General features: G+C 43.0%; 1 protein-coding gene and 1 long non-coding RNA gene across 4 annotated transcripts in view; both read left to right on the forward strand.

Annotated features, from left to right (window-relative positions):
- The first annotated feature begins 618 nt into the window (after positions 1-618).
- Positions 619-4,848, forward strand: LOC127359019 (uncharacterized). The gene is made up of 9 exons (XR_007882584.1): positions 619-827; positions 918-1,129; positions 1,545-1,710; positions 1,823-1,874; positions 1,993-2,179; positions 2,502-2,609; positions 2,902-3,028; positions 4,374-4,569; positions 4,757-4,848. It is a non-coding gene; the product is annotated as an uncharacterized LOC127359019 (long non-coding RNA).
- Positions 4,849-4,895: 47 nt separating this feature from the next.
- Positions 4,896-13,792, forward strand: part of LOC127359017 (uncharacterized) — a 71,650-nt gene continuing 62,753 nt past the window's right edge. The window contains exons 1-8 of one of the 3 annotated variants that reach the window (XM_051392642.1): positions 4,896-5,182; positions 9,887-9,928; positions 10,057-10,317; positions 10,855-11,091; positions 11,198-11,378; positions 11,561-11,596; positions 12,043-12,066; positions 12,203-12,241. In XM_051392642.1, coding sequence (XP_051248602.1) covers positions 5,032-5,182; positions 9,887-9,928; positions 10,057-10,317; positions 10,855-11,091; positions 11,198-11,378; positions 11,561-11,596; positions 12,043-12,066; positions 12,203-12,241 — 971 coding nt within the window. In that variant the 5' untranslated portion in view covers positions 4,896-5,031. The remainder of the gene's footprint in view (positions 5,183-9,886; positions 9,929-10,056; positions 10,318-10,854; positions 11,092-11,197; positions 11,379-11,560; positions 11,597-12,042; positions 12,067-12,202; positions 12,242-13,792) is intronic. The other 2 variants (XM_051392644.1, XM_051392643.1) reach the window with 2 other exon arrangements.

Genomic DNA, 13,792 nt, shown 5'->3' on the forward strand with positions numbered 1-13,792 from the left:
ACTGTATGTTTGATGACTGTCCTGTATGTGTTGAGGTAAGCAATGTTGACCATCCAGGGAGACTGTGTCAGACACGATCGTGAGGAGTTGAAAAGGAGGCCTGTCTGTGGGAAAGAAAGGGAAGTCATTGCAAAAACATTGACTTCAAAAATCCCCCCGTTCTCTGTACCTGGAAAACCTTAGTGAACTAGATGAGACTGTGGAGGACTCTGGGTGCAGGGATGAAGTACCAACAACGGGTGTCCTGAAAACAATTTCTCGGGGTGCAAGGGAGAAACACCGCAGAGACAAGAATGAAATGATTAGCCTCCAAAAGATCATTGAAGACGAGCTGCAGGAAGGGGGGGGTGTAATCCAAAAGGTGATCCAGTACCCAAAGGGAGTGATGCTGTGGACCATTCAGCTTTTTGCTGGAAGGGCTAAGGAGGACATAGTTTATGTTGATGCAACAGGGAGCATCATTAAAAAGGCAAAGGGTGAAATAGTGGTCAGACATCCTTTGAAAGGTGGGTCGCCAGTCCCAGTGGCCACATTTGTCACATGCGACCACATAACTTCATCTGTGACATTTTTCCTGGGGTCATTCATGACAGACTGCATCAGATGCCATGGAAGGCATATCAAGAAAAGGTGTGTGATGTACATATGTGATGGATCTCTGGTCCTCAAGGATCCCAGAACTTTTGTGGAATGAGTCTTGGAGAACTTCTGTCAATGTACTTTGACATTGTCACTGGAGAAGGACAGAAAGAGGCCTACCACATACCTATTCTACACCGATGCCTCAGCCACATCATGAAAAATGCAAAGGACCTTTGCCGGAAGCAGTAAGTGGTTTGTTTATGTGTATTTCTGTTTGACATGATAAGGTGTTCAAATGTATTTAACTTGAAGTATGTATTTCCTTTTTTCCACAGTGCTTACAAACAGTACCACCTGGCTATGCACGTCTTCGGGCTGATGACACAAGCCACCACGCTCCATGAGCTTGATGACATAGTCCGCAGCACTAATGTGGTGTTCTCGAGCTCATGCAGTGGACAGCAGGTTGAAAAACATTTTCACAACCTGCAAAGACTTCTGACCCCCTGAAATAGATGAGAGAAAAATAGAGGAGGAAAACTTGGTGGTAGGTAATCAATGTTAGAAATGGCGCATAGCATTTTGCTCTGTTACTGAAAATGTATGATGAAAGAAGAAACAACATTTATGAGAGGGAGCTGTTGCTTTTTCTAACAAAGGCCGGTGTCACTATAGTCTCACTAGTGTTCTCAAGTTCTGTGCTGATAAATTCAAGTTTAAAAACAGCTATAAGCTTCCACAGTCAGTTTTAGATTTTTTAATGTTGGCATTGGTTGTGTGATGTTAAGACGTTTAATGGAATAAATATTACTTTTACTTGTTTTATGTTAGTTGAGTCAGTGTGAATGTACATGGTAATAGACAATAATATAATATTGTACAATATTTAGATGGTTATAAGTGAATTTAAGAAAAGAAAATCACACCACAACAAATCTAAAATGCTACATTTTGTCTTCCAGAAGGATGTGGGACCAACACTATTCCAAAGGCACTTTGATCTTGTCATACATGACGGAGTTCTGGACCAAAATGGTGAACCAAATGTGAACCTCTGCCCAACATTTGTGCCTTCACTAGAGAGGTACTTTCTGCCCCACGCTGCTCTTTGGTCTAGTATCATGCTAGGTGATTTTATCCTCTGCATTTTCTGTCCCATATTAGTTTGAATACTTTTCTCATTGATCTGTCACTATTCCTGTCATGGATACTTCATAATGTAATGTATTTTATTTGCTAGGTGACCTTAGCCGCCATGGTAAAGGCCCTCTGTATCTAACAAAAGAACGCAGGTAAAATCAATCAATTCAATTATTAATGTATGACCAGTGTGTTGCTCTTATGTACAGAGAGCACGTATTGAGTTGATAAAATAAGAACAATAAGTTACAATTTGTTTTGAATTTTTAGGTCATAACAGAACTTCAGAAAGGACAACCGTACCCAGGGGATCATGGAAAAGAGCCAGTGGGACCTGAAAAGGGTCCGTTTCCAACGACGCACTTTTACCAGGCTTGATGACTTTGTCCACGCATATCGGCTGACACATAATGCCCTTTTAAAGGAGTACAAGGACTCTCTGCGTTCCATTCAGAGGGTAAACTACAAACATTGATTTCCAAGTATATCTAAAAGGGAAATAATATTTTTCTTATGTACTTATGGCTACAAAATACATATGCTGCATCATAAAATGTATGTCATTAGTCAGCTTAAAGAGTACATATGTATATTAGTGTTAGATGTTACCAAAAAATGTATTTTGAACTATTCATCTGTTCTTTAGCCAGTAATCACAGATCATGATAAACATTGTATGTTAAATGTGGTAGTATTATCTTTTAACACCTACTATTATAACCTTGACAACTTCAATGATGCAGTGTACAGTAATCATACCTACTCTCTCCTGAAAAAAGAAACACAGAGTTGACCTTGAATGCTGGAAGCAGAGGAAGCACAAGCGAAGAGGAGTTTATGTGACCCCTCTTTCAAAGGCATTTGTTTTCAAGAGCCACAAAGCAAAGGTAACTAGAGCCCATCTACTGATGATCACACCAGCTGTGACACCTGTCAACATGTTGACGTTCAAGCCACGAATAGCAATTGTACGCATATCAGGATTTCATATGAAGCCAAAAAGGGCATATAATGCACTTTTGGAGATAACCCATTTCATTATGCAATGTCTTTATATAGTGCAACATGTTTTTCAGTATTTCAATATCCAATCCATAAACCTGTGGTCAACACCATCGTCTTACATTGTGTAAATATAATATATGTAAGTTCATCATTAAATTCATTGTTCACACACAGAGACTACTTCAAAATGAGGAGGATCTGCCACAGTAAAACAGACTGGGGGGACATAAAACTGAAAGGGACTGTCATGCACCACCCAGTCCAACAGGACAGCAGCAGTTGTGGTGTCATAGTCACTATGGTAAGATAAAAAATTGAAGATAAAAATATTTTGAGGACAGCTATCATTTTAAGTCTATACATTTCACTATTGTTATTTGATATACATCACATATTGTGTTATTATTTAGATGACGAAGGCAGTCATGGAGGCCTTTCCACAACCTCCAATAATGAGTTTTAGAACAGCCAAAAAAGAAATGGCAGTGCAGCGAAAACAATTTGCTCTGCAAATACTGAAAGCCTCAGGTGTGTGAAAGCATTTTGTACAGTAATTGTATTGTGTTGATGTAGTGTTCAAGATCTAAAATTTGCATTTCTGTATTAGTGTTTAACACAGAAAACAACTGTGCCATGTGTGCAGCAACTAAACCACCTGCTCTAGGGCCTTCCTTCACCGACTGGGTAAGGATTATGTAACTCTCTCTCTATCAGCAAATTGTAGCATTTTAACTAAATTGGGCATTAAAGAGAGAGATGACAGTAAATGGTAGAGGGGAAGGTGAAGGTAGACTGACAAAAAAGGACTTTTAAAAAAGGCCTCAACCAAGAGTACACGTTTTACTGTTCTACGTGCCAACATAATAATGCATATTCTTTCAGAAAGTAAATGCTGGACCAAATCGGTTGCACTGACGCCAATGCTGCTGACAGTTCTGCCATTGTTTACCTTTTTCTTCTTCTTCCAGTGCGTAGAAATAGCAAAGTCGGGAGCCTTTCCTCAGTAGCGCGAGGTGCCGCCCACCACGTGCAAGTATATATAGTTACGGCGCTCCCGTGACGTCACGTTGTCGCACCACAAGTCCGAAAGCACAAGTATACCGGAGCCTTTACTGTTGTCAATGAACTACAACACTACTGCTTTTGTCCACAGGGGGCGCCACTGAAGGAAAGTTCACAGCACTGTTGCTGTGTGTTGATTCTCAGAATGGGGAAGTGTGGGTAAAGACAGATAAAGACATGAAAAGCAGAAGTGAGTAGAGAGAAATTCTTTTCTCAGAACAGTTTCACACTCATGCTGTGGTTCAGCTGTTAAACTGGTTCTCATGGTCAGATCATAGGTTGATCAATAATCAATAGCATTGCTCCTGCTGCTCTGCTTTGACCAATAAAGGTTGTTCTGGATGAGAATTGGTCCTGTTGCTCTTCCTGTGTGTTCTTTATCAAACAGCTGCAGCAGCTGGAGGCAGTCTGATTTTAATTTGGCCACGCCCACCAGTGATGTCACAGTGTACTGGAGTACACCTGTCCATCACTGCAGTGTTTCTTCATCACCTTTAAACGTCATAGAATCTGTCCTGATAGGAAACTGACAGCCTAGAAATGTTTTTAATGTGTTATTGATCACAGGTGGTCTTCTGTGGCAGAACCGATCAGATCGATCAGAACCTGCTGAAGACCTTTCAGTGTGGATGGCAGCGGTCCAGAGGACCAGAGGCTGGGGTGCAGGACCTGAGGCCAGTGGAGCCAGGGAATCAGACTGCAGCTCAACGGGAACAGGTGTCGGCCGCCGACGAGGAACCGGGAGCACAAGAGGAGGACAACTACAAAATAAAACAGGAAGTAAGACATGAAAACTACAAAGTAAAAGAACAGTAACCTTTCTGACCCTGGGGGGTGTGACGGTCCTTGTTGTACCTGGTTGTGGATGATGTCAGAGCGTTCCTTGTACAGGTGTTGCTGATGTGAGTTGATCTGTTAACAATTGATAATAATAAAGTTCTAGTTTAATGTGAATGTGCTCTAAAAGCTACAGGCAGTCCACAGATGATCCAACAGGATGTAAAGAGTTCTGGTCCTGCTGCTGCTGTATGATCCGCTCCACTTTCTGTGGAGTCCCAGTGGGTCTCTAACCAACCTATCCAGTCACCTGACCTGTGGGCCTTGCTGCTGTGGAGAGGTTGTAGCACTGAGGGTGGAGCTACCTGGTTCAGAGGAGGGCAGCTGGTGACTGAATGAGGAAGTGGTGAAGCTGAAGGCGTCACTCTGCTGCTGACACTGACTGACAGTCCACATCCAGACAACATGAAGGCTTCATCTGTGTCTCTGCTGCTGACACCGACTGACAGTCCACATCCAGACAACATGAAGGCTTCATCTGTGTCTCTGCTGCTGACACTGACTGACAGTCCACATCCAGACAACATGAAGGCTTCATCTGTGTCTCTGCTGCTCGGTGAGTCCAACAGCTTCTACACTCATCCATCATCACAGCTCACACACACTGCACACTCTCAGGATCAGCTCTCATTGATCCAGGATCCATACTGACAGTAATAACCATACACAGGTTCTAACACTCCCATTTATTGATAACAGTACACTGGATCTGTATGGATTATTGATCAGTATACACTGTATCTTTATAGATTAATGATCAGTATACACTGTATCTGTATGGATTATTGATCAGAATACACTGTATATGTATGGATGATATTGATCAGAATACACTGTATCTTTATGGATTATATTGATCAGTATACACTGTATCTTTATGGATTATATTGATCAGTATACACTGTATCTTTATGGATTATATTGATCAGTATACACTGTATCTTTATGGATTATATTGATCAGAATACACTGTATCTTTATGGATTATATTGATCAGTATACACTGTATCTTTATGGATGATATTGATCAGTATACACTGTATCTTTATGGATGATATTGATCAGAATACACTGTATCTTTATGGATGATATTGATCAGTATACACTGTATCTTTATGGATGTTATTGATCAGTATACACTGTATCTTTATGGGTGATATTGATCAGTACACACTGTATCTTTATGGGTGATATTGATCAGTATTAGGGATCGACCGATATGGATTTTTTAGGGCCGATACCGATACGGACTGCCAATTTTCAAGAGCCGATACTATATTTGCTCCCTCAATTTACATCATCACATCAAAATTACACAATGATGATAACAAGGTTGCAGCGAGATTTCATTTTTGTCTCAAATCGTAGGCATCTCTCCTTGATCCGCTAGCTGCCTGCCCCCTGAATACACTGTGAAAAAACCCGGTCTCGGGAGACAACACAGGGCTCGTAAACGTCAAACAAACACTAGGGGCACAGGCTGTGCACCAAAATACAACAAACCAGTTCCAGCCAATCACAGACAAGATGGTTGGGAGAGGGGGAGGAGAGAGAGAGAGAGAGAGAGTTGTGTCTGAGAGTAGCTGCACGACTCAATTAGAAAAAAAACATGGGGGGGAGGGGCGAGCTTGCTTTGTTTTGTTTGGTATTTACTTTGAACGAAAACAGAAGTGACGTCATGCAGGATCGCATAGTGCACCTTTAAGACTGCCATGGTTTCAATTTTTCTACATAAAATAAAATGAGCATGTCTTAGGCTACTATGCCACCTAATGCAAAGACAACACTAGTAGGTCTAAAGGAAAATGTAAAAGAAGCTGCCAGAATGGCAACCCCATAAATTAGCAGAGGAAAATAACGTGATGTCAGATTCGCATTAAGCAACAAACTGTTCAAGTTTCTGTTCTAAAGTGCGTCAACGTTAAAGGAATAAATATTCAACCAAGTATAAAACTGTTTCTCAAAGTTTTCAAAGCTCTCCTTCAGTCGGCGCAGCACTCTCATATATCGCTGTGATGTCCCACTGAGTGAGACACACACACACACACACACACACACACACACACACACACACACTTCAGTTTGGTAGCTGACGCTGACTGAAAAACTGGATTGCTAATGCTAACGTGTGCAAACGGCTCTAAACACTAGTAAGGCCATCACGGTGCACTGTCTGGTACATGATAACACGAGGGAGAGAGAAACACACACACACACACACACACACACACACACGTGTCCAAACCTCCAGCCAGGTGGTCGCTAAATAAAACTGCTACAACACCAGGGAACCACGGAACAATGTCGGCATTACTTCATCCTATGACCAGTGTTCACAACAGCTACCGTATGAATACATACAGCCACAATGGCAAGCAGTTTTATAGACTTGTTTAGCTATAGCACATACAGAGCATGCAGTTGGCATTCGTGTTTCCACTTTCAGTGTATGGCAATATTTCAGCTAAGTTAAACAGTTCAAAGATGCTTTGAAAGTGTTGAAGAGCAGACTTCCAGCACTCTCCTAGTGGGGGAGGGGCTGTGCATGGTCTGTACCTGCACTGCAGCGTCTGCAGCAACACGGAGCTGCCTGTGGACGCCTGTCTGTAAATAATGCTGGATCGGCGAACGCAGCAGCCTGCATCGGCCGATGCCGATACACGTAAAACACGCAAAAATTGGCCGATAATATCGGCCGGCCGATGTATCGGTCAATCACTAATCAGTATACACTGTATCTTTATGGATTATTGATCAGTATACACTGTATCTTTATGGATTATTGATCAGTATACACTGTATCTTTATGGATTATTGATCAGTATACACTGTATCTGTATGGATGATATTGATCAGTATACACTGTATCTTTATGGATGATACTGATCAGTATACACTGTATCTTTATGGGTGATATTGATCCTGTATTGACAGTCAGACTGTGGACATATGACGGCCTTTAGCTCGTGTTTCTAGAGTTACGTGTTGTTACGAACACGTTAGGAATTGTTAAAATGTGATATTTCTTAAAGGGAGTTTGGTGGAATATTATATAATGTTGTTAAACCTGCAGTGTATATTTTAAATGTTTTGCCACCATCACAGAGACACTAACGTATGATAAGGTTATCTGTCATTGATTGCTGTTGGTGATTGATTTAATTAATTCTTTACTAATGTGTGTATTGATTACTGATCAGAATCATTATCAGCAGTTTGCAGTAAGTTGTTGCACTTTGTGAGTGTTTATCTGTCACTGACTGCTGAAAGTACAGAACACAGTGATAACATATTGATATATAATAGATCAATAAACTCAGCTTTATAGTGATCAATCACGACTTAATAATCTTACAGCTCCGCCTTTAACTAACGAGGTACCCATGATTCCTGTCTCATTGTTCATAAAGCTAATGCTAATGCTAATGCTGAGTTCAGCACAGGCTGCAGTAACAGTACACAACAGCAACATCACTGAAGTGAAGTGTCGACTGTTTAGAGGTCAGATCCACATCACAGTGAGGGTTTCTAGAGAACTCCTTCTATGTGACCTACGCAGAGAACAGTGGTTCTGAGTTTGACAGCAACAGATTGATCAACAGAACATAACCACTGTCACACACACCAATGCTCCATTAGAGTCTGCAGCTGGATGTACATTACAGTGTGAGAGGATCCACAGCTCAAAGTGGTCCTGATGGTCACAGCAGCAGTTTACATGGTAGCCATCAGTGTGTGGATGAGATACAGAGCTACACACACTACAGAGGGCTCACATTGACACCACTGTTTTATCAGCGTTAGACATCAACTGTCACTCTGTCTGCTTTAGTTTGGGAACATTTGACAGAAGGTGAAGTCACTTTCACACTGTGATCATGTGACAGTTTGCTGGAGGCAGTAGGTAGCAGTGTAGAGGCGCACAGATCCAACTCAAAGAGTCCTTGTAAAGATGAGTTGGTTGATTGTGTGCAGCTCTACAACAGACTCCTGCTAGCATCAGCTGTGTAGTGCAGTGTGTGCTAACATTGTAATGCACACATTGACTGTCAGTGTTCACAGACGGTTCAAAGTAGATTGTGAGTGTGAAATGACAAAGACTGCTGGTTGTTTTGGGGCCTGTACATGTGATCAGAGGTGTTTTCAGCAGCACTGCATTGAAGTGTCCTTTCACACAGGAAAGCTCCGCTGCTGAAACAACAGATAGATTGTGATCTTATCTGAGTTTCATGTGTCACTGCTTCTCTAACTGTGATATTTCCATGGTTATTAATGTCCACACTGAGTTTCCCTAAAGCTGATGAAGCCTGCTGAATACTGCAGACACCAGTTCCAGTCAGGTTTCCCTCCAACTGCTGTTGATTATTGCTGCTGATATTTCAGCTTTAGAGCGGGACTCAAACAGGACTTGAACCCATCACACAATAAAAGCACATATATTACAGTTACAGTACACGTTGTAGTCTCCAGTCCTCTCACACAGAACTACATGTTCTAATGAAATCTCATCTGGAGCCTCACTTAGAGAACGGACTGAAGATCACTTCTGATCACTTTTAGTTTGACTTCCACAGAAAACCATGAGTCAGCAGTTTCCTTCCTTTGACCAGGAAATGATCTTTTCTCTCATCAAACTGTGGACGTCAGTGGTTTCCCTGCTGGTTGTGTCGGGGTACTGCAGGTTGAGCCCAGGCCTGTGGTGAACTTACTAGCATTAGCTTTATGCTACGACACACTCCCGAGCTACGTGTTTCTGTGACAACCAACTATTTAGTCCATGAATAAAACGTGTTGTCTTCAGTGTCCTCGACCATCTCTGTGATCTCCTCTGTTGGTCCAAGGCTCTTCCTTCCTGCCCCTCAGCTGTGCTAGCATTATATAGGATATAATATAGATTGTAACTCTACAGTTATAGATCAGTGTGTCAGTTACCAACGGGCTTTTTAGAGCCTGTGTAAGTCAGGTTGATTATCTCAGTATCTTGGCCTCCACTCTCTCTGTTCTTTGGTTCTCCTGATGAGTTCTCCATATAAGGACCCACCCAGACCGTTAGTGTGGACTGGAGATGGCCAAAGAGAGCCAGCTTCACTTTCCCTAACAGTGTTTTTAAGGTGGATTTAAACCCCAGAATGTGAAGAGTAAAGTCAAATGAAATAAAGGAACCATCACCTTCAGTCTGACCTTCAGTCTGACCTTCAGTGACCTTTAGTGACCTTTGACCTTCAGTCTGTCCTTCAGTGACCCTGTCCTCCTGTTGCAGGTGTGTCTGTGCTGCTGCTGTCTGCACTGACTGTTTCTGCAGGTGAGCTGATGGAAGTGAAACAATCACTGACATTAAATCATAATAATAATAATAATAATAAAATACATTTAGTCTCTCTGTCTGTCTGTCTAACTGACTGTCTCTCTCTCTGTCTGTCTGTCCTCCAGTCTCTCTGGAGGTCAGTCCCAACCGTCCTCAGTTCTTTAGAGAAGAGTCAGTCTGTCTGAAATGTGTTGGAGATGGACATACAGCTGATGGATGGACGGTGAAGAGGACAGCAGGGGGACACAATGAGGACTTTGGGAGGTTTGATGGTTCCTGTTACATCATCTCAAAGCTCTCCCAGTCAGACACTGGAGTTTACTGGTGTGGAACCAGTTCTGGACAGAAGAGCAACCAGATCAACATCACTGTAACCAATTATAGAGGCAAGTTGTTCTTCTGTTCACTAACTCTGTCTGTATATGGCTCTGGTCTGATGGTCTAACTCTGTCTGTATATGGCTCTGGTCTGAAGGTCTAACTCTGTCTGTATATGGCTCTGGTCCGATGGTCTAACTCTGTCCGTATATGGCTCTGGTCTGATGGTCTAACTCTGTCTGTATATGGCTCTGGTCTGATGGTCTAACTCTGTCCGTATATGGCTCTGGTCTGATGGACTAACTCTGTCCGTATATGGCTCTGGTCTGATGGTCTAACTCTGTCCGTATATGGCTCTGGTCCGATGGACTAACTCTGTCTGTATATGGCTCTGGTCCGATGGTCTAACTCTGTCTGTATATGGCTCTGGTCCGATGGTCTAACTCTGTCTGTATATGGCTCTGGTCTGAAGGTCTAACTCTGTCTGTATATGGCTCTGGTCTGATGGTCTAACTCTGTCTCTATATGGCTCTGGTCTGATGGACTAACTCTGTCTGTATATGGCTCTGGTTTGATGGTCTAACTCTGGCGTTGTTTCTTCTTCAGGGGTTATTTTGGAGCTTCCTGCTCTTCCTGTGATGACAGGAAGTGATGTCACTCTGCGCTGTAGAAAGAGAGGTGTCTCCACATTCGAAGCCTTTTTCTTCAAGAATGGAGTCCACATTGGATCTGGACCTGAAGGACAGTTTACCATCAGTAAGGTCCAACAGTCTGATGAAGGTCTCTACTGGTGTTTTATTGAACGGACTGTTGAGTCTCCTCGGAGCTGGCTGAGGGTCAGAGGTCAGGACACTGACATCACTTCCTGTTTAAAGATATGAACTAACCTGCTGACCTGATAATAAACTGATGACTGAACTGAACCAGGTTCTACTCTTTTCTCCTACAGGTCCTCCTGCTTTAACTACTCTTCCTCTTCCTCCTCCTCCTCCTGTAGCCTCCTCCTCCTCCTCCTCCTGCAGACTCCTCCCCTCCCTTCTCTCTCCTCCTCCCAGTTGGAGCAGCTGTAGGTTCTCTGGTTCTGGTTCTGGTTCTGGTTGGAGTTGTGTGGCTCTGCAGGAATCAATCAGGTATGAAAGCTGTCAGACTCACCTGATATGAACAGACTGGAACCAGACTGGGTCTGATCCAGTCAGCAGGTCTGTAGTGGACTACAACCTGTGACTGGTCCTCAGGACTCCTGGAAACTCGTCTGATCTCTGATCTCTGTTTCCAATATACTGATTGATCGGTTTGTTTTCTGCTGATCCAGATACTGTCCAATCTGCTCAGAGGAAACACGCTGCAGGTAAACACACACATTTTATACACCTGGACCAGGTTCCAGCAGATGGTCTTTACTGAGCCTGGTCCTCACTGTTTATTACCCACCAACCATCTTAGCGATGTGTCCATGTGACTGTAGCTGTTGCCTAGCAGCATGTGTTGCTAGGATACATTCTTACAATCTCTTTCTTGTTATTATTATATAAACTCAATGTCCCCTTAAGGTCTTCCAGAGCTTTCAACCTCCTCTCATGGTCTTTATCAGCCGATGGAGGTGGTTATGGAGAACCTTCAGGTGGGACCATGTACAGACCCTCAGTACCATGATAACGGGGTTGTATATTAGCAAGATACCTGTAGGTCACATGATGACACCTGAACTCCATTTACTGATGAAGACCATGTTTATATGTTTGAAGTTAACCTGCTGACCTTTGACCTTCAGTTAACATTGTTCTCCTTTTGTAGGTCTGACTGTGCTGACTGCTGCAGGTGAGCTAATGGACGTCTGTCTGTCTACTGACCTCTGACCTGTACTGACCTCTGTCCTTTACTGACCTCTGTCCTTTAATGACCTCTGACCTTTACTGACCTCTGACCTTTACTGACCTCTGTCCTCCTGTTTCAGGTGTGGCTGTGCTGCTGTATGGACTGACTGTTTCTGCAGGTGAGCTGACGGAAGTTAATTGTTTAAACTTTATTTACAAAGAACAAGTTGAATAGCAGCAGAATAAATCAGTGAACACAGGAGAAGAAAGAAAGAGACAGGGTTCATAAATAGCTTGTGTTGACATATACACAATGTACTTACATATAAAACTTAAAAGTATAAGCAGTTTTTCCTTGCCCTTGTCTCCAAGGTCTTGCTCATGGTGGTACTGTTGGGTCTCTGTAATTAAAGTTATAAAGAGTTCGGTCTAGACCTGCTCTATTATACAAATAAAACTGAATTGAATTGAATATAGAAATACAAACCTGTAGCATAATCATATCAAAAGAAGATTCAATTCAATTAAATTTTATTTGTATAGCACCAATTCATAACAGAAGTTATCTCAGGACACTTTTCAAATAAAGCAGGTCTAGACCGAACTCTTTAAAACATTAGATGATGAACTGAGATAAAACAATAACCATTCAATGTCTTATTGAAGGTCATTATAAATATGATACCACACTGAATGACATTTACATGTGTTGATATAAAAAAATTTAAAAAAAGGCGGACGTCGCAGATCGTGGCTCAGTAGCTCCTGGCTTTAAGTGCCGGCCCTCGAGAGAAACCTTTGATTTATAAGACCATTGACAGCCAAGTTATTGTCGAGGATGAGTTCCTTAATTTCCTTACGGTTAAAATATAAACAATGACCCTGGACAAACTCGTCCTTGTAGCCTCAAACACATTCAACTCTGAGTGGCTTGAGTCCTCCAAAAAGGTGCTGTTTGAACTTTGTCCTGATACCAAACAACGGTGCGTGGGCTTTAAAGGCACCCAGAAGGACGCTAACAATATCAAAAGCTGTTTAAATGTGCTGAACGAGTGTGGAGACAAAATCCCCCGGTTCGTCTCCCACTACCTGGACGAGCTGCCACCGGTGACATTTAATAACCTGGATGTCTCAAGCCTGCTCAGCAAGATGGAGCGGCTGCACAGTGAGATCTCCCCGTAAGGCATGCAGTTAAACTTCAGGCAGATGTCGGCAAGAACCTGTGTTCTGTGACTGCGACCATAGGCTCCAGAGTTGATGCTGTTGAACGCCGGCTGGAACCGAGCAATGGGGGCGGACCAGCTATCTCGGCTGGGGAGAATAGCGAGGAACTGGCTAAGAAGCTGGCTAATGGGAGTGTCCCTGGCTCTCCTGCGGATCCCACCTGTGTCCGAGCTCCTGCATCACCTCGCACGAAGTTGACCCCGGGCGATGTGAGCGTCTGTGCCGAGGCAGGTGCAGGGAGTGGGACTACGCGTGTATGCCCGACTCCTGGAGGGATTGCAGATAATTCGCCGAAATGGAGCCGTGTGGTGAAAAAGGGCCGGGTCAGAACGCCTTGCGTGCTGGAAAACCTGAACGGAGGGTATCTAAGCCTATTGTCGGTACTGGTGCGCAAGGGAATATAAGAGTGATTCGAACGAAATTGGTAAGTGTTTTTGCCACCAAATTTTCACCGGACCTTGATGCAGAGTCTGAATACTTGAGTGGTCAACTTGGCCGCAGCATCA

The sequence above is a fragment of the Dicentrarchus labrax genome, unplaced genomic scaffold, assembly GCF_905237075.1.
Source record: "Dicentrarchus labrax unplaced genomic scaffold, dlabrax2021, whole genome shotgun sequence".
Classification (NCBI taxonomy): Eukaryota; Metazoa; Chordata; class Actinopteri; family Moronidae; genus Dicentrarchus; species Dicentrarchus labrax.